The sequence below is a fragment of the Pelophylax lessonae genome (genome assembly GCF_965119305.1).
Source record: "Pelophylax lessonae genome assembly, chromosome: 1".
Lineage (NCBI taxonomy): Eukaryota > Metazoa > Chordata > Amphibia > Anura > Ranidae > Pelophylax > Pelophylax lessonae.
Window position 1 is genome coordinate 63,137,256 of NC_138768.1, and position 19,338 is coordinate 63,156,593.

Sequence of the window (19,338 nt, forward strand, 5' to 3'; positions counted from 1 at the left end):
CCACATTGGCTCAAGGTTATCCTCATCACTGTTATCGCCTCAAAGAATTTTGCCCGAATGCTTTAACAAGGTTCCGGATCTCCGGACATTAAGGTGCAAGAAAGATAAAGAAACTCCAATAGTGTAATACCGTTTGATACTGGATTTAATAAAAGATATATTGCACTTACATCATAGCGGTGTTAAAGCGCCTGTAGTACAAAGTAAACAGCTGGTCTGGTGGATGGGACGCCGCTCTCGCTCCACGCCTCACCTCACCGGAACTCTACGGTCTCACGCTCCCTTTGGGAGGTGAGGCGTGGAGCGAGAGCAGCGTCCCATCCACCAGACCAGCTGTTTACTTTGTACTACAGGCGCTTTAACACCGCTATGATGTAAGTGCAATATATCTTTTATTAAATCCAGTATCAAACGGTATTACACTATTGGAGTTTCTTTATCTTTCTTGCACCTTAATGTCCGGAGATCCGGAACCTTGTTAAAGCATTCGGGCAAAATTCTTTGAGGCGATAACAGTGATGAGGATAACCTTGAGCCAATGTGGAGTGATATGCCGGGTTTGACCCCCTGTAATTAAGGGGTCATCGCATTCTGGTAAGGAGTATATCATCTGACCACTGGGTGGAGGTGTTTGTGGTGGAGGTTCCCATCTAATCCAAGATTGCTGAAGATTTAGATTTGCACAGTCGCACAGAGCACTTTAAGGACTTTTTTAGCCTAATGAATGCCAATATTTATTTATTTATTTACTTATACACTATTGTATTTGCATATTTATTGATTGTGAACAATCTCTAATGCATTGATGCACCTATAGCACTTTTTATTAATGCACCTATAGCACCTTTTATGCTGAGCGCAGTTATCACCTTTGTTATTAATTATTCACGTTTTTACGTTCAGACTGCAGCTCGCAGTGTGGAAGCAATTCCCGGAAGTTAATTTATTATAATTTATAATTAATTTAAAAATTAATTTAAAATTTATCTCACTAATTGAATGAGAAGTCCCTGGTGTCAAATAATATCCTTTGCGCAGGTCTTTTTGGTTAGCACCATTTTTTTCGATATATTTCTCTTACTTCCTTCGACAGTCGCCGCCGCCTCTAAGTCCTCACTGATGGGTATTGTCTTCCTATCCGTAGGAATAGCTAGGCATATAGACTTAGTCCAAAGACAAAAGGCATTAGCATATACACACCCACGGGGGCTGTCCCATCCGGTCAATACCCCCCTGCATCACCACTCCCAACTCAGTTTTAATTTGCCTAGCATCAGGAATAGTCAGGCTACCTTGTGCTGGGGCTTCAGTCTCAGCCTTCCTAAATCTGTTGTTTGATTTTCTTTTAATCTGTCAGTTTTTTCTCTCACTTTACTAGCTGTTTATTTTGTCAGCTTTAGTGTTATTCTTCGGATGAAGATGGATCATGCGGTGCTGGGATTCGGACTGGCCGCCCTGGTTCTCCAGGGCACAGAGGGTCAGATGGACCCCCAGCCCGCCATCGAGCGTTCAGCTATGGTTCGCCCTGGCATTAAGAACGACCCATCCCTGTTCGCAGCAGGGATGCAGCCGTGAGGTGGCTAACCTCACAGGACTTGTCTGCGGTGCTGCAGCGTCATGTCCCTGGCTCACGGCACTCCCTGTCAGATGAGGACAGAGGTTTATCCGTGCATGGAGGCTCCCCACGCCATCGGTTACAGGTAAGTACTTTTCTATGTGGGGCCTCTGCCTGGGGTGGCAGTCTGATGTTGCTGTGTGTCCCATGTCTGTGCCTGTGTGACTCCCTGTGCGATCCCTGCGGGGTTCGCTTTGTGCAGATCTGTATGTTTGCCGGGGGTCCCTGTCCCTGTGTCACCTTAGGTGCATGTTTGGGGGTACAGACTTGTGTGTGGTGCGGCGACCGCTGCAGGGGTAAATTTGCGCGGTCCGCCATGTTTTTACTATGCACACGTGTATAGCCCCTCTGGGGCGAGTATACAGGTAATTTTGGCGCCATCCGCCGCCATTTTGTGGGCGGTAGAACGAACGGTTCGGCCGCATGTCGGCGGCCATCTTGGCGTAGCCTCCTATGCATCCCTATGGGGCAGCCATTTTCCCTGGGGTCTGCCTTATAGCCAGCCCCCTCCAGCAGCATTTCCTTTTCCTCTCAGGCAGCATGGACACAGGTAGCAACGATCTGCGGGCTCTGCAGTTTATCTCTCTCAGTCTTCTTCTGTATACTGCTTCTGGCTCAGTTTCTTTCTCCTTTGGGGGTCTTCATAGCTGTGACAGTAGCGGTGGGCTGCGCACTCCGCAGCGCTATTTAAGGGGACAGTACACTACTTTTTTGCACTGTAGTTTTTTATTATCTTGAGCCATGGATTCTCAGGAAAGCAAGTTTCCTCCAGCTTTAGTGGGGGGCCCCAGTTCTCCTGTGGCCCCGCTGCGGCCTGATCTGGCTGCTGTAGTTGCGACTTTAGTGGCAAATATGGAAATGCTGATGTCTGAACGGGCTGCGAGAAAACGGCCCAGGCTGTCTCTCTCTTCTGATTCAGATGGGGATATGGCTGCTGCTGCGAGCGTGCCCTTTTCAGGGTCCCGCTCATCCTTAGACCCTCCGGGGTCTGAGGGGGAGGCTGAGGTGGAGGGTGTTGATACATCCTCCCCAGGGTCACCTGAAGAACGGGCGACCATGGATGAGTTGATTATTTCGGTTAAGGATACCTTACATTTGGAGGACGAGCCCAGTCCTCCGGGCGTTGTGTCCTCTTCTGGGACGCACAGGGCCCGCAAGTCTGTGCAGGTTTTTCCCTGCCCTGCTGAATTTCATTACACTGTTAATGAAATGTGGCGCACGTTAAAACGTTCGGGTGGACCATCAACGTTCAAAAATCAGCGTTGTCTCCGTCGCTTCGCCTTCCCTATCTGGGAATGGTTCTGGACTCTGCTCAGGCAAAGGTATTCTTGCCGGACGACAAGCTCCGGACTTTGCGGGACGAAATCCGGTCCCTCAGGGACAATCCGTCCTCGTCACTCAGGACCTGCATGCGGGGCCTGGATTTGATGGTGTCGGCCATCGAGGCAATTCCCTTTGCCCAGTTCCACACGCGGACTCTCCAGACGGAGATCCTGGCCAGGTGGGACAGACTTCCTCAGTCCTTGGATCTGGATGTCTCCTTGAGTCACCGGACCAGATTGGCTCTTCTGTGGTGGATCCAGTCCCCGTCGGTGGCAGAAGGCAAGTCCTTCCGCCCATTGGTGTGGACAGTGGTTACCACGGACGCCAGCCTGTCGGGCTGGGGTGGAGTCCTGGACAACCTGTCTGCCCAGGGCACTTGGTCGTAGGAGGAATCCTCCCTCCCGATAAATGTGCTGGAACTACGAGCGATAAAACTCTGTCTCTTCCAGTGGTCGGACCGTCTCCAGGGCCTGCCTGTTCGCGTACAGAGGGACAATGCTACCGCGGTGGCTTACATCAACCACCAGGGGGGCACCAGGAGTGCTCGAGCAGGCCGGGAGGTGACCGACATTCTGTCTTGGGCTGAGACTCATGTCCCGGCGATTTCGGCAGTTCACATTCCGGGTGTGGAGAATTGGCAGGCAGACTATCTGAGCCGCCAGACCCTGGACCAGGGGGAATGGTCCCTACACCCGGAGGTCTTTCAGATGCTGTGTGCGAAGTGGGGATCCCCAGACGTTTATCTGTTCGCATCCCGGCTAAATCGAAAGGTGGGAAGGTTCGTGGCAAGAACGCGCGATCCGTTGGCGGACGCCTCGGATGCGTTGGTGGCCCCTTGGCATCAGTATCGTCTGATGTACGCCTTTCCTCCGATTCAGTTGCTATCCCGGTTCCTTCGCAGATTGGTCTCGGAACCGCACATGGCGATTCTGGTGGCGCCGGACTGGCCTCGCCGGTCTTGGTACGCCGACGTTGTTCACCTGGTAGTGGCGCCTCCGTGGCGTCTGCCGCTGCGGGAAGATCTCCTGTCTCAAGGTCCGATCTTCCATCCTGCTTCACAGTCGCTGGCTTTAACGGCCTGGCTGTTGAGACCCAGGTCTTGAAGGACAAGGGTCTATCTCCTGAGGTTATTCCTACCCTGATCAAGGCTAGAAAATCCTCCTCTGGTAAGATTTATTACCGTACCTGGAAAGCCTATTTCGCCTGGTGTGAGTCCAGGGGGTTCTCCCCTCGTTCTTACTCGGTGTTGAGAATTTGGCTTTCCTCCAGTCTGGAGTGGATCAGCGCCTGGCGCTGGCCACGATAAAGGGCCAGGTGTCTGCACTGGCTGTTCTTTTCCAACGCCCTTTGGCGTCTCGTTCTTTGGTGCGCACCTTCGTTCAAGGGGTGCGACATCTGGCTCCTCCCAGGAAGGAGCCTTTACCTCCATGGGACTTGAACTTGGTTCTGTCCGCGTTACAGCGTGCTCCTTTTGAAAACATCAGGGAGATATCGTTGCCTCTGCTGTCTAAGAAGGTTGCCTTTTTAGTGGCGATCACTTCGGCTCGCAGAGTGTTGGAGCTGGCGGCGTTGTCTTGCCGCTCCCCTTAGAAAATATCCCAATAAGTGTATATTGATACACTGATGGTTTGTGCAAAAGTTATCTCGTCTACAAACTAGGGGATAGATTTATGTCCTTTTTATTTATTTTTTTCAATCAAAACAACTTTATTTGTGTACCAAAAAACAGCACAAATAACAGACAGTAAGAAATGGCTGCAAAAAACAGTATCAAAAACAGTGACATTGAAGATACAAGAATTCAAATCAACCAAAAAGTAAGCCTAATAATGAAAAAAAAAGACAAAAATGGAGTAAAACAGAGAAAACTGAAAACATGCATCAGCCACATGAACCACATGCCAATGCTTAAGAAGTGCAAGTAGTAGGAGAGTTCAACCACCTATCCCAAACTTTATTGTATTTCCCGGGGCAGCCGCTGTTGATATAAATGATTTTCTTGTACGGGAGAGTGTTATTAACTTCCTTGATCCAGGCCGCCAGGGTGAGAACAGCTTGTTGGATCCGTGCCCTATCCAGGAGTTTACGGGCCAAAAAGAGTGTTCCATGTAAAAATTTAACCGTGTGTTTGTCTAATTCATCATCCGCAAAAAGCCCCAAGAGGCACAGTCTGGGGTCCAGTGACAAAGGAGCACCCATCCGATCGTGGAGAAACTGGACCACTTGTGCCCAAAATCCTCGCACAAGCGGACAGTGCCACAAAAGGTGGTCAAACGTGCCAATCGACTGCAGACATTTAGGGCAATGAGGTGCCCGGGTAGAACAAAATTTGGCCATGCGCTTGAAGGTAAGGTAAGCACGATGAAGTAAAGCGGTCAGACATTTTGGAGGAAACAGATTTGGCACACAGCAATATATCTCCCCAATCCTCATCCGCGACCTCCCCCAGCAATGGCTCCCATCTAGGCTTTAAATTATAAGCAGTCTTAGTGGCATCAGGAGTTATCAGCATGTCATAAATCATCGTGATCAATCCACGATGGTCTGTACCCATCAGAACTCTAGTTAAATCTAAGGGCTCCCCTGTAGGTAAAATTCCCGCTTAAGATGGCTATAAGTTTTCACTCATGTAACACATGGGAGAGCAGGAAGACAACCCTAATTTCAAAAGTTCAGATAGGGATTTGTTATACCACAGCGGAGTATCAGCGTGCTGGGTGTCACAGCCCATTCTACGCAGTGCCAGATCCCAGACTCGTTTGTAGTGATAGAGAAGACCCCCACGTGGAGGGAATCTAGGGGATCCCGTCAGCCCCCGGAGGAAGTCACAGAATGGGTGCGGAACAGTAAGCACGGGGTCTATGCAGACCAGAAGACGATACCTCAGATTGTCTTGTTTATCTATGTGGTAAAAATGGGAGTGCTGAGCAGCCAGGTAGTACGACGGGAGATCAGGGACAGCAAGGCCCCCCAGGGAGGTCGGGAGCCTGAGTACACGCAATGACAACTTACGCCTAGCCGAACCCCAAATGAAGGAGTGCCAGAGGGATTCCAAAACTTTAAAGTAACGGAGTGGTATGTAAACCGGGCAATGCCACAGGACCTACAATATCTTGGGTAGTAGAATCATCTTTAGGAGCCCTATGCGCCCCATCACCCCCAGGGGAAGCCTAGCCCAAGTCTGTAGTTTAGCATTAAAAAGGGCGATGAGAGGCTCAACATTCAGGGAGATGTAATCCGAGGGAACCCGGGAAATGTAAATACCGAGGTACTTAACTGTGTCAACCCGTTTCAAGGGCAGGGAGGCTTGCTCCAAGGTAGGGGGGAAAACGTCTATAGGAAGAATCTGGGACTTGTCCCAATTGATGCGCAAGCCAGAGAACCGGCCGAAGCGCTCTATGACCTGTAAAGCCGAAGCCAGGGAAGGACCCGCATCAGAGAGGTACAGGAGCATATCATCGGCATATACAGGTCCCTCTCAAAAAATTAGCATATTGTGATTAAGTTCATTATTTTCTGTAATGTACTGATAAACATTAGACTTTCATATATTTTAGATTCATTACACACAACTGAAGTAGTGCAAGCCTTTTATTGTTTTAATATTGATGATTTTGGCATACAGCTCATGAAAACCCAAAATTCCTATCTCAAAAAATTAGCATATCATGAAAAGGTTCTCTAAACAAGCTATTAACCTAATCATCTGAATCAACTAATTAACTCTAAACACCTGCAAAAGATTCCTGAGGCTTTTAAAAACTCCCAGCCTGGTTCATTACTCAAAACCGCGATCATGGGTAAGACTGCCGACCTGACTGCTGTCCAGAAGGCCATCATTGACACCCTCAAGAAAGAGGGTAAGACACAGAAAGAAATTTCTGAACGAATGGGCTGTTCCCAGAGTGCTGTATCAAGGCACCTCAGTGGGAAGTCTGTGGGAAGGAAAAAGTGTGGCAGAAAACGCTGCACAGAAGAAGAGGTGACCGGACCCTGAGGAAGACTGGGGAGAGGGAAATGCCAAAATGCCTGAAGTCCAGTGTCAAGTACCCACAGTCACATAGACCTGTTGCAGTATTTGGGTACAGGAGAAGTATAGTGAATCATGAGTTAATCTTGCCATTTAGTAATAATTTTGGAATGTTTTCTTATCCTCATTTCAAAGTAGAATTAGACACATTTCACACTGACAGAAAATGACACTTTAATGCAATAAATTGTCACTTCTATATTTAATGGCTCTAATAGGTTTGCCTACTTAAATATATAATAGGTGAATAGAAAGATTTAATTTTTTTTTAATAATTATTTTTTCACTAAGACAAGTTAAAGTGGAACTACACTGCATCTGAGCACCAAAAACACTATTTTATTCATTTTTAAAGGGTCACAAAAGAAACAATTTTTTTAAAAAAAATTTGGATTGACTAATGCCTCATACACATGTTCAAATAATCGTACGATAAAACTTGCTTTCGACCTGATCGCACGATAATCTGATTGTTAGTACACAGCTTTCAACAGCCGATCATGGCAGTTCGTCCAACAAAATCCGAAGGGACAAACAGGAAAACTTCTGTCATATGATAGCCTAGCGAACGACAATCGTTTGATCAGTACAGTATGCGTCCGCTAAAAATCGATCGACAAAGACCGCGCATGATCAGAAACACTAAAATGGCACGGAAAGAGCCTGGCTGCCATTGTTTTTGTTTTGCACCATCTGATACGTAGCTAAGCAACCAGGAAGCTTTTCCAGAATCGTACGAAAAAAATCCTACGTTTTTATATGCATTGTTGAATTCGATATTAATATCATGCAACAAAATGCGAACTATAAGTCGTCCGATTATCTGAACGTGTGTAGGAGGCATATGGAAGGGTTATAACCCCTGCCAGCATTTTTGCCATCTTTGTCCAATTGGTGAGATTGTCTCATAGACATAACCGGAAGTGAGGGAATCCCAAGGTGTCCCCAGAATTGCTGTCAATCCTAAATTTGGGATTTTCTTTTACTTTCACTTTTGATGATAATGGAAAATGGGAGAAATTGAGAGGATGAATCTCCCTAAATGAGAGAATGAATCTCCCTAAAGGGGACACAGACAGCAATAAGAAACTATCCATGTTTCCATGCTTTAGTCTCATTGAAGAACACCCCCTAGTGTATTTATTCTACACTTATGATCTTTGTATTCAGCAAATGTATTTAAAGTGGTATTAAAGCTTCAGCTTTAAAAAAAAAAGAAAAAAATGTACAAACATGTTATACTTACCTGCTCTGTGCAGCGGTTTTGCACAAAGCAGCCCTGAGCCTCCTCTTCTCGGGTCCCCCATTGGCATTGGCTCCTCCTACTTGACCAGTGCTCCCAATAGCAAGCCGCTTGCTATAGGGGCACAGGCGTGTGCTCGCTCCCAAGCCCTGCTCTATGCGTCCACAAGACACATGAAGCTGTGGCTCAGCTCTGCCTCCTGCTCTCACCTTATTGGCTCACTTGCTCTCCCAGGACAGCCAAGGCTCTCATGCACATCTCTGGATCGAGGGGGGCCCTGGGGAGTATTAGGGGGAGGCTGAAAAACCCTCAGCCTTTACAACCACTTTAATCACTTCCTGCCTAAGGACGGCATATGATATCCTGAATTTTGAGTGGGAATATCTTCTTTTTCTGTTGGCGATTCCCTATCATGTAAAAACAATCATAGCGGCTATTCAGACGCTTGATTGTTTTTACAGGAGAAGGGAGGGGGCGCCCCCCCCTCTGGCCATGTACCATAGCGCTAACCGAGGACCAGATGATTCCCCGTCATCTCTATGGCCTTCAGAGGCCAGGTGACGCCACGTCCAGCCACAGCAGATGTAAACACTGCTGTTTCTTTGGCTGGGAACCCGAGATCATGGTTTGAAAAGCTCCCCTGTCCTCGATTGCTCACACGCAGAAACAAACGAATACATATGTCACGCCAAGATATGTAAATGGCATTTAAACCACACGTGCATTATTGCTGCGAACGTTAGAGCAAGAGCAATAATTCTAGCTAAAGACCCCCTCTGTAATTCTAAACAGGTAACCTTTATTTATTCAAAAGCGTCGCCTATGAAGATACTGAAGTTTGGTGCCATTCCACCAGTGTGACATGTTGGGTATCTATTTACTCGGCGTAACATCATCTTTCACATTCTACAAAAAATCTGGCTAACTTTAATGGTTTTTTTTTCATTCATGAATTTGTTTTTTCAGTTTCCCCCAAAAAAAAAATGCGAGTTTGAAAAATTGCTGAGCAAATACTGTGTGACATAAAAAGTTGCAACGACCACCATTGTATTCCCTAGGGTCTCTGCTTAAAACACATAATGTTTGGGGGTTCTGAGTAATTTTCTAGCATAAAAAAATGATCTTTACATGTAGGGGAGGAGTGCCAGAATAGGCTTGGGCTGGAAGTGGTTAAATATTATTGTAACAATGAACACTGTGTTCTTTGCTTTTATTGAATAAAAAAGAAATTGAACCAGGAAAGCACCCCCTAGTCTTTCTGGGCATGACCATCTTGAGTAAGGACAAATGATTAATTTAGCATTTACTTCTTGGACTTAATCTGCCCTTAGCTCAGGCATGTTGATAGGAGGGTGTGCTTAGCTAAGAAAGCCCCTGCTACCCGCCCCAAAGACTCCTGGGATGTATGACATCATTTGCCTATGCCTGGAAAGCAGGAAGTAACTGAAAAACGTTTAAAAAAAAAAAAAGGAAATATGACATACTTTCCTATCTATTTACTAATGCAAGCAACATAAGGATTCAAAATAGTTGTTGTTGATTAAGAGAGTGAAGTTCCACTTTAAGGAGGGCAAGCAAAGAGCATGCATGAAACTTTTTTTGAGCAGTATGGAAATATTCCTATTTTCGTATATTGAAAGACTTGTTTACTGATCCCATTCTTTTAGTGCAGGACATATGGCGGGCAAGGCCATTGTGGAGTATGGACGGCAGCAGTCATCAGGTATCAGTCCTCGAATACTGCTAAGGTCAGTGCCCCACAATGCACTGCTTTGTCAGAACATATGACCAGTGCCAACCAACAGACCATAAAGCTGGAAGAAGACAATGATAATGATTTAGGATGCTTGAAACACGTTTCTGCAATGAGTTCTGTCTGCCTGTTATTGCTCACTTATGTTTTAGGTCTGATTCAATTATTTTACAATACTGAGTGTTAAAGTGAGATTGCTATGGTGTACAACTGCTGAATTGTGTGATCTGTTGTGTGTTATGGCTGCAGGTGAGGGAAGCTGCCCAGGCTCTGTTACTTGCTGAACTTCGACGAATCGGGCAGACTGGACGCAAAGACGCTATTGATTTTTGGGCGCCATATTTACCGCAATATGTGGATACCATTATGTCACGTAAGTGTTTTCTTATTTCTTTCATGTACCGTATATGCTAGCGTATAAGACAACTTTTTAACCTTAAAAACATCCCCCACAAATAGGGGGGTCGTCTTATACGTGGAGTAAAAAAATGTGAGGGCTACTTTACATAGTTTGGACCAATCTGGCCCAAAACGAACGTCCCTAATCTCTTGACCCGCTGGATGTGCAGTAATACTGTATGTGTCGTAGCTTCAGCTACATACAGTATACCGTGCTGAGCCAATCACAGCGAGCGATGTATTCTATTATTGAATACAAAGTCTGCTTGGATTTGCCGAGCCAGAGAGGCAGGCTGATGATGTTTCAACCTCTGACTCTTTGAATTTTTTATACCAACGTGAAGACCATACATCTGGGCAAGACAGAACTCTTTACCACCCACACAAGCCAAACAATCCTCTTGCCAAATGTGAGTACTCTTTGACTTTTAGCACCATCCACAGCAGCCTGATACTCCTCTAGGGGAACGAGGGTGGACGCCAAAAGGCCAAAATTTGAAACATTGTGGTATTAGAATACATTGCTCGCTGCGATTGGCTCAGCGCGGTGTACTGTATGTAGCCGAAGCTACGGTACATGCAGTATTACCGCATGAGAGATTAGGGACGTTCTTTATGGGCTGACAGATTAGTGGGTATAAATGACCGAAGGGGAGTAGTCTTATATGGCAAGTATAGCCCAAAATCTATATTTCTCTTACGTCCTCCGACAGTCGCCGCCTCTTCATATTCGTCACATATGGGGGTATTAGACTTTGCTCCGAAGGAGTAGCTAGGCAACAGAATATGTTAACAATAAAGCTTTAACATGTCCCACCCTCAAGGGGTGGTCCCCTCAGTCAATACCCTCCTACTTCCTGCAACCATATCTCAGTTTTAATGTCTAGCTTGTCAGGAGTGGCTGGCTCTCTCTGTGCTGGGACTTTTTGTCCCAGACTCTTTCTTCTTTTTAATATTTTGTTTGAGTTTTCTCTCTACCTTTACTTAGCTGTTATTTTTGTCAGCATTAGTTAGTTCTTCGGACGAAGAGGATCATGCGGACTGGGTCTCGGGCTGATCCCCCTGGTCGCAGGTCGTGGGTCAGTGGCTTCCCAGTCTGCCATCGAGCGTTCAGCCAGGTAACGCTCCTGGCACAGTGAACGACCCATCCCTGTTCGGTGCAGGGATGATTGGTGAGGTGGCTACCTCACCGGACGCTGTGCGGTTTCTTAACCTCCATTATGTGCGTCTTGAATTGCGACTCTCCCTGCCTCATGTGCAGCGGCTTGTTCGCCTGTGCGGGTTCCCCACGCCATGTGAGGTAAGTGTATTTATGTGGGGACCTGTCTGTCTGGGGGGGTCTCAGTCTGGGACTGTGTAACCTGCCTTTAATCACACTGCTTGTCTCCCTATCTCTCGGCTGCATGCTGTGGGCTGCAAGGGGGGGGGGGGGGAGCTGTATGACACTGTGTGTGTCAGGCTGGGCAGTGTGAGGAGCTGTGTGCTGTGGGGCATGTTTTTTCTTGGCATGTTTGGGCATATACAGCGATCGCTGCGGCGATCTAACATGTATCCTTATATTGGGATGTAATGTGTGTGTTTTTTATGCACTGTGGAGCGTCGTTTTCGGCGCCAAACGACGCCATTTTACCGGCGCCCGCTCCGGCCGCATGGTTTACATGCACGGCGGCCATTTTCTTGTAGCCTCCATAGGCTTACATAGAGCGCCCTGGCAGCATCACTTCCTCTCTCCTGGAACACCGATCGAGGCAGCAGCAGCAGCGGGGTCTCCTCAGGTTTTATCCTTCTGTTCTTGTTATCCATTGCCTGTACTCAGTTTGTATATTCCCTGTGGGGGTCTCATTGTGCCTGAGTGTGGTGCGGTGGGCTGCGCTTGCCGCGCTTGCTAAAAGGGGGCAGTTAACCCTTGGTTGTCTGGCATTACAGGGGCAATGGATTCTCAGGAGGGCAAGTTTCCTACAGTATTGGTGGAAAGCCAGGGGACCGCTGTTTCCCCCCCAGGGGGGGATTTAGCCACTATTGTGGCTGGCCTTGCTGCCCAGGTGCAAATGCTGGTGGCTGCTCAATCTACTAAACGGCCCAGAGTTGCTCTGTCCTCTGATTCTGAGGGTGAAGGTGATGGGGCTGTTCTGGCAGGGACCCCCCTATCGGGGTCCCGCTCCTCTCTTGATCTAGTGGGGTCTGAGGTAGAGGCTGAAGTTGAAGGGGTTGATAATTCTCCCCCTGGCTCGCCTGAAGAGTTGATTGCTTCCATTAAGCAGACGCTACGTTTGCAGGACGAAGTGTGTCCCCCCGCTGCCTTGGCGGCTTATGGGACGCAGAGAAAACGCAGGACGCCGCAGGTTTTTCCCTGCAATGCTGATTTTCAGCGCGCTGTTAAGGATCAATGGCGCGATCTGCGCAAGCCTTTTGCGGTACCAAGTAAATTCAAGCTGCGTTATCCTTTCTCGCCTGCCACTGATGAACGGTGGTGTGTGCCTCCGCCAGTGGATCATGCAATTGCGGTTTTGAACAAAGCCACTGCGATTCCTGCAGAGGGTTCCCCTGTTTTCCGTGATGCCACGGATAGGAGACTGGAGTCTCTTGCCCGTCATACTTATTCTGTTACGGGTTCTATGCTTAAGGCTCTGTTTGCTTCTCTCATGGCGGCCCAGGCGATCGCAAGTTGGACGCAGATGCTTAGGCGCGTCCTAGTGGCCGATTCGGCCTCGGCGGCGACCCTGGATATGGTGGATCAGATCCACCAGGGTGTCATGTATCTGTGTGATGCGGACCTGGACCTGATTCCGTTGGCTGCACGTGTGCACAGCGTGGCGGTGTTGTCTCGCCGCCTGGTTTGGTTGAAATGTTGGTCGGTGGACCAATCTTCACGTAAGACCTTAGCCAATCTACCTTATGATGGGTCTCGCCTTTTTGGGGAGTCCCTGGATGTGTTGATTAAGGGGATCACCGGGGGTAAGAGCACTCTCTTGCCCCATTTCCCCAAGGCTAAGGGGGCTTCTGGGAAGAAGCATGCAAATTTTCGGCCCCCTCAGGGGTCCTTTCGTGCCTTTCGGCCGCACTACAAGGGCAAACCGTTCAAAGGCCAAGGCTCTCAGAAGAAGCCCTGGTCTGGGAAACAGAAGTCCGGCCAATCCGGACCTGCTGCCCATAACAGTTCGGCCTGAAGGGGCGCCCTCACCCAGTTTTGGGGTGGGGGGACGCTTGCTCGGTTTTCTTCAGCCCTGGTTGGCCCGTGTGCGGGACAGATGGGTTCTGGAAATCGTTCGATCTGGTTACAAGATCGAGTTTCTCTCTCGGCCGGAGAGCAGATTTTTTCCCTCAAATCTTCAACTGTCTCCAGAGCGCCTGCGGGATCTGCACCTGGCGGTGCGGGACCTGAGGGCTCAGGGAGTGGTGGTTCCGGTGCCTCATCGGGACAGATTTCGGGGGTTTTATTCCAATCTGTTCACCGTGCCCAGGAAGGAGGGCAAGGTTCGTCCGATTCTGGACTTGAAGGCTCTGAACCGCTCTGTGCGGGTTCGCAAGTTCCGCATGGAATCCCTGCGCTCGGTGGTGGCTGCCCTGGTTCCGGGGGAATTCATGGCCTCCATCGATTTGAAGGATGCGTACCTTCACATCCCCATATTCGAGGGTCATCAGAGATACCTTCGATTTGCCATTGCGGAGGATCACTACCAGTTCGTGGCGTTGCCCTTTGGTCTCGCCTCGGCTCCGCGGGTCTTCACCAAGGTGCTTGCACCGGTTCTGGCATTATTGAGGGCCCAGGGCATTTCTGTCCTGGGGTATCTGGACGACATTCTGGTTCGGTCTGCGACCAGACAGGGTCTGGAGAAGGACCTGTCTGTCACAATGCAAACTCTGCAGGAGTTTGGTTGGACGATAAATGTTCCAAAGTCGACACTGAGTCCGTCGGTTCGTCTCCCCTATCTGGGAATGATACTGGACTCTGTGCAGGCGAAGGTCTTCCTGCCGGAAGACAAACTCAGGACTCTTCAGGAGGAAGTCAGGTCCCTCAGGGACGTTCCACACTCGTCTCTGCGGACGTGTATGAGATGTCTGGGATTGATGGTCTCGGCCTTCGAGGCGATTCCTTTCGCGCAGTTTCACACGCGGGGTCTCCAAGCGGAGATCCTGTCCAAGTGGGACGGGCGACCTCAATCTCTGGATCTTCAGATCTCGTTGAGTCATCGCACCAGGGAAAACCTTCTGTGGTGGCTCCAGTCCCCGTTGGTGTCCGGGGGCAAGTCGTTTCGTCCGATCTCGTGGACGATAATCACCACGGATGCCAGCCTGTCGGGCTGGGGTGGTGTTCTGGGCGTTCTGTCCGCCCAGGGGACCTGGTCGGAGGGGGGAGTCTTCCCTCCCGATCAACATTCTGGAATTGCGTGCGATAAGGCTCTGTCTTCATCGCTGGACGGACCGGCTGCAGGGCTGCCCGGTTCGGGTGCAGACGGACAATGCCACGGCGGTGGCCTACATCAACCACCAAGGGGGCACCAGGAGTGCCCGAGCGGCTCGAGAAGTGGCCGACATTCTGTCTTGGGCCGAGACTCATGTCCCGGCGATAACGGCGGTTCACATTCCGGGAGTGGAGAACTGGCAGGCGGACTATCTGAGTCGCCAGACCCTGGATCAGGGGGAATGGTCTCTCCACCCGGCTGTCTTCCAGATGTTGTGCGCGAGGTGGGGTCTTCCAGATGTGGACCTGTTCGCGTCTCGCCTCAACTACAAGGTGAAGAGGTTCGTGGCAAGGACGCGCGACCCTCGGGCAGACGCGTCGGACGCGTTAGTGGCCCCGTGGCATCAGTACAGGCTGATGTACGCGTTTCCACCGATTCAGTTGCTGTCCAGGTTCCTTCACAGGTTACACTCGGAACGCAGCACGGTGATTCTTGTGGCACCGGACTGGCCTCGCCGGTCCTGGTACGCAGACCTCGTGAATCTGGCGGTCGACGCCCCTTGGCGTCTGCCTCTTCGAGACGATCTACTGTCTCAAGGACCGATTTACCATCCTGCTTTATAGTCGCTGGCTTTGACGGCCTGGCTGTTGAGACCGAGGTCCTGAAGGAGAAGGGTCTCTCTCCAGAGGTCGTTCATACTTTGATCAACGCGAGGAAGTCTTCCTCGGGGAAGGTTTATTACCGTACTTGGAAGGCCTATTTTGCCTGGTGTGAGTCCAGGGGGTTTTCACCCCACACGTACTCGGTTTCCCGTGTGCTGTCTTTCCTTCAGACGGGTGTCGATCAGCGTTTGGCGCTGGCTACGATAAAGGGTCAGGTGTCTGCGCTGGCCGTTCTGTTTCAACGTCCCGTGGCTTCCAACTCCTTGGTTGGCACTTTTATTCAGGGTGTGCGGCATCTGGTTCCTCCTAGGAGGGATCCTTTGCCCCCTTGGGACTTGAATCTCGTTCTATCTGTGTTACAACGTGCTCCTTTTGAACAGATCAGGGAGATCTCGTTGTCTATGTTGTCCAAAAAGGTCGCCTTTTTGGTGGCGATCACTTCGGCTCGCAGAGTGTCGGAACTGGCGGCTTTGTCCTGCAAGTCTCCGTACCTGGTTGTTCATTTGGATAAGGTGGTCTTGCGACCTAATCCTTCTTTTCTGCCGAAACGAGTTTCGGAATTCCATCTTAACGAGGATATTGTTTTGCCTTTGTTGTGCACGAAGCCTAAACATCCAAAGGAGGTGAGATTGCACTCTCTGGATGTTGTTCGGGCGATAAGGGTTTACCTTAAATCGACTGAGTCTTTTCGTAAGACTGACTCCTTGTTTGTTCTTCCAGAGGGTCCTCGGAAGGGCATGGCGGCTTCGGCCTCTACCATCGCCAAATGGATCAGGCAGACCATTGAACAGGCCTATGCCTTGCAGGGGAAGGTTCCCCCTGTGCCTGTGAAGGCGCACTCTACTAGATCTCTGAGTACGTCTTGGGCCTGCCGTCATGGGGCTTCTGTAGCCCAGGTGTGTAAGGCGGCGACTTGGTCGACCGTGCACACTTTCACAAAATTCTACAAAGTAGATGTTCAGGCATCGGCGGATGCTTCCTTTGGCCGCAAGGTTCTTAGTGCGGCTGTTCCATAGGGTCCCTTGTTGGGGACTCCTGGCTGTTGGGATAGTTTTTTGTATCCCCTGGTTTTTTTGTCTTTTCCTGGGTTGTTGCTCCTGTTGAGCACTTATTTTTGCTGTTGCCCAGCTGGTTTCCTTCCTTTGGTAAGGTTCCTTTCTTTGATGTGGAGACTGCGTTGCCTTTCGGCGCGGATGCGTTTCCCACCCCTCATGTTTGCACTGCTTTGGGATGTCCCCATATGTGACGAATATGAAGAGGCGGCGACTGTCGGAGGACGTAAGAGAAAACGGAATTTTTGTAAAATCTTACCTGTAAAATTCCTTTCTCTGAGTCCTCCGACAGTCGCCGCCCCCGCCCCTCTTTTGGGGTTTGAATGTATACTCTACTGCTATTCCACTAAAACTGAGATATGGTTGCAGGAAGTAGGAGGGTATTGACTGAGGGGACCACCCCTTGAGGGTGGGATATGTTAAAGCTTTATTGTTAACATATTCTGTTGCCTAGCTACTCCTTCGGAGCAAAGTCTAATACCCCCATATGTGACGAATATGAAGAGGCGGCGACTGTCGGAGGACTCAGAGAAAGGAATTTTACAGGTAAGATTTTACAAAAATTCCGTTTTTAACTGGAAAATTAGGGGGTTGTCTTATACGCCGGAATATACGGTATATTTTGCCTTCTCTTTGTGCAATATTTCTGTCTATTACATCTTACCCCTTTTTTTAAAGATGAACTTCAGGCTGATATAAGGATTAATGCAGTTACATGGATACTTCATTGCATTTTAAAGGATCATTAAGGCAACCTTTTTTTTTTCTTTATTTTGGCTAAAGATCTAAATTTGACTTGGCATTAACCTCTTGCATCACCCTGTAGAGCAGATCTTACAGCAGGAGAAGCAGAAGATGGAGGCGGTCAGGTGTGCTGCAGTTCACTCTGAGGGCATGCTGATAGGAGAATAAAGCAGAGTGACAGATGAGCTCATTAGTCTTTTGCTTCCCCTGTTGCTGCCCAGTCACAGGTTGCGGGCAAAGAGGAGACCTGTAAAAGTGAAACTGCAGCAGAGAAAGATTAGGTTCTCTCCCTGCCAGGCAGAACTGTGCTTTGTGGCACAACAGGGTTTATGTCACTGGTTGGACAAAAATACAAATCCTTTGGCAATCTTTTGACCTTCTCATGCTGTGTGTAAGAAGCAGGGATAGGCACGGACCAAGGCTGTGGTGGACATTTTCCAAAGCACAGACCTTAGTGAAGGACACCAAGGTACATTTAAAATTAAAACCATTAAAAAAGCACTGTCTACTCTCTGGCTTAGTTATACAAGTACAAATACGTTTAAAATAACATTTATATAAAGACTGCTTGTGGTATACTGGTATAAAGATTTTCAACATTTTTATATTTTTCGGGTAGGGCAGGTCCCCCATATGGACCCCCCTTTAGAGCAGGCAGGTCCCCCATAGATCCCGCTTTAGTGCAGGCAGGTCCCCCATAGATACCCCTTTAAAACAGGCCAGGATGAGGGCCCCCCAAATGTATACATTCCCCTTTAGAACAGGCATGGGCAGACAGGTTCCCCATAGATCCCCCTTTAGTGCAGACCGGGATGAGGCCCCCCCAAATTTATACATCCCCCTTTAGAACAGGCATGGGCAGACAGGTCCCCCATAGATCCCCCTTTAGAGCAGGCCAGGTTGAGGGTCCCGCATATTTATACATTCCCCTTTAGAGCAGGCAAGGGCAGGCAGGTCCCCCATAGATCCCCTTTTAGTGCAGGCAAGGGCAGGCAGGTCCCCCATAGATCTTACTTTAGCACAGGCAGGTCCCCCACAGATCCCCCTTTAGAGCAGGCCAGGGTGAGGGTCCCCCATATTTATACATCCCCTTTAGAGCAGGCAAGGGAGGCAGGTCCCCCCATAGATCCCCCTTAAGAGTAGGCCTAGGCCAGGGTGAGGGTCCCCCATATTTATACATCCTCTTATAGAGCAGGCAAGGGCAGGCAGGTCCACTGTCCCCAATAGATCCCCTTTAGCATAGGCAAGGGCAGGCAGGTCCCCCATAGATCCCCCTTAGAGCAGACCAGTCCAGGCAGGGTTCCCCTCCCATATAAATCCCCCTTAGAACAGGCCCCCCATAAAATAGATCCCCCTTACTTAGTGACTTCTTCTTACTTTACTTCTCTTACCTTACCATACTCCAGACGCTCTCTCCAGCCTCTCTCCTCAGTCCCCCTGCAAATAATTTAGTAACCTACTGTAATATATATTTCTCTCCAGTCCAGACAGTCCCTCCCCCAGCCAGGGCCCAGAGTCAGTCACAGAGAGATCACTGCGCAGCCGTGCACGCAGGTCTCTCTCCACCACCACTCCACTTTGCGAGTGGTACCAGCAAGAGCCGAGCGTAAGGCGGGAGCAGCCAAGCTGAAGGAGGCCCGAGGACCCGCCCTCCAACGATCACATCGGGGATTGATCTGAGACTCTGCAAAGTGAGTCAGAGACAACAAAGTCAGTGGCGGCGCGGCGGTCCCTGCAAGGACTGCTCACGAACACCAGTGTCCGTGTGCAGACACCTTTCTGACCCCTGGTAAGAAGCTGCAGCAAGTCAGATACAGACTGGTTTATTTCCTGGCTAGAGGGTGTCCAGCAGCATCTAGCCCTTTCCTCACCAGCCTTACTGTACTTAGCCTGTCCCTTTCATTCTTTGTTTGCATCAGGGCTGAGGACTTAAGAGAGGAGTACTGAGACAGGGTGCTGTGATGTGTTTGGGAAGCTATTTACAGTACCCTGCCAGCCCCTCCCTGGAAGTGATGTCACTGGCTTTCAGTAACCACACCCACTTGCTACTCTTGGACTCAGCGGGAAGAGGAATTGAAGTCATGTGACAGCTCTGAATACTGCAGAATAAAGCT

At 49.3% G+C, this 19,338-nt stretch overlaps 1 protein-coding gene across 4 annotated transcripts in view; it reads left to right on the plus strand.

The window, feature by feature from the left end:
• The window catches only part of WDR7 (WD repeat domain 7), a 654,984-nt gene that overhangs the window by 248,348 nt on the left and 387,298 nt on the right, over nt 1-19,338 (plus strand). For all 4 annotated transcript variants that reach the window (XM_082268937.1, XM_082268938.1, XM_082268939.1 and 1 more), the window contains one exon: nt 10,214-10,337. In XM_082268937.1, the coding sequence (XP_082125063.1) occupies nt 10,214-10,337 (124 nt within the window). The remainder of the gene's footprint in view (nt 1-10,213; nt 10,338-19,338) is intronic.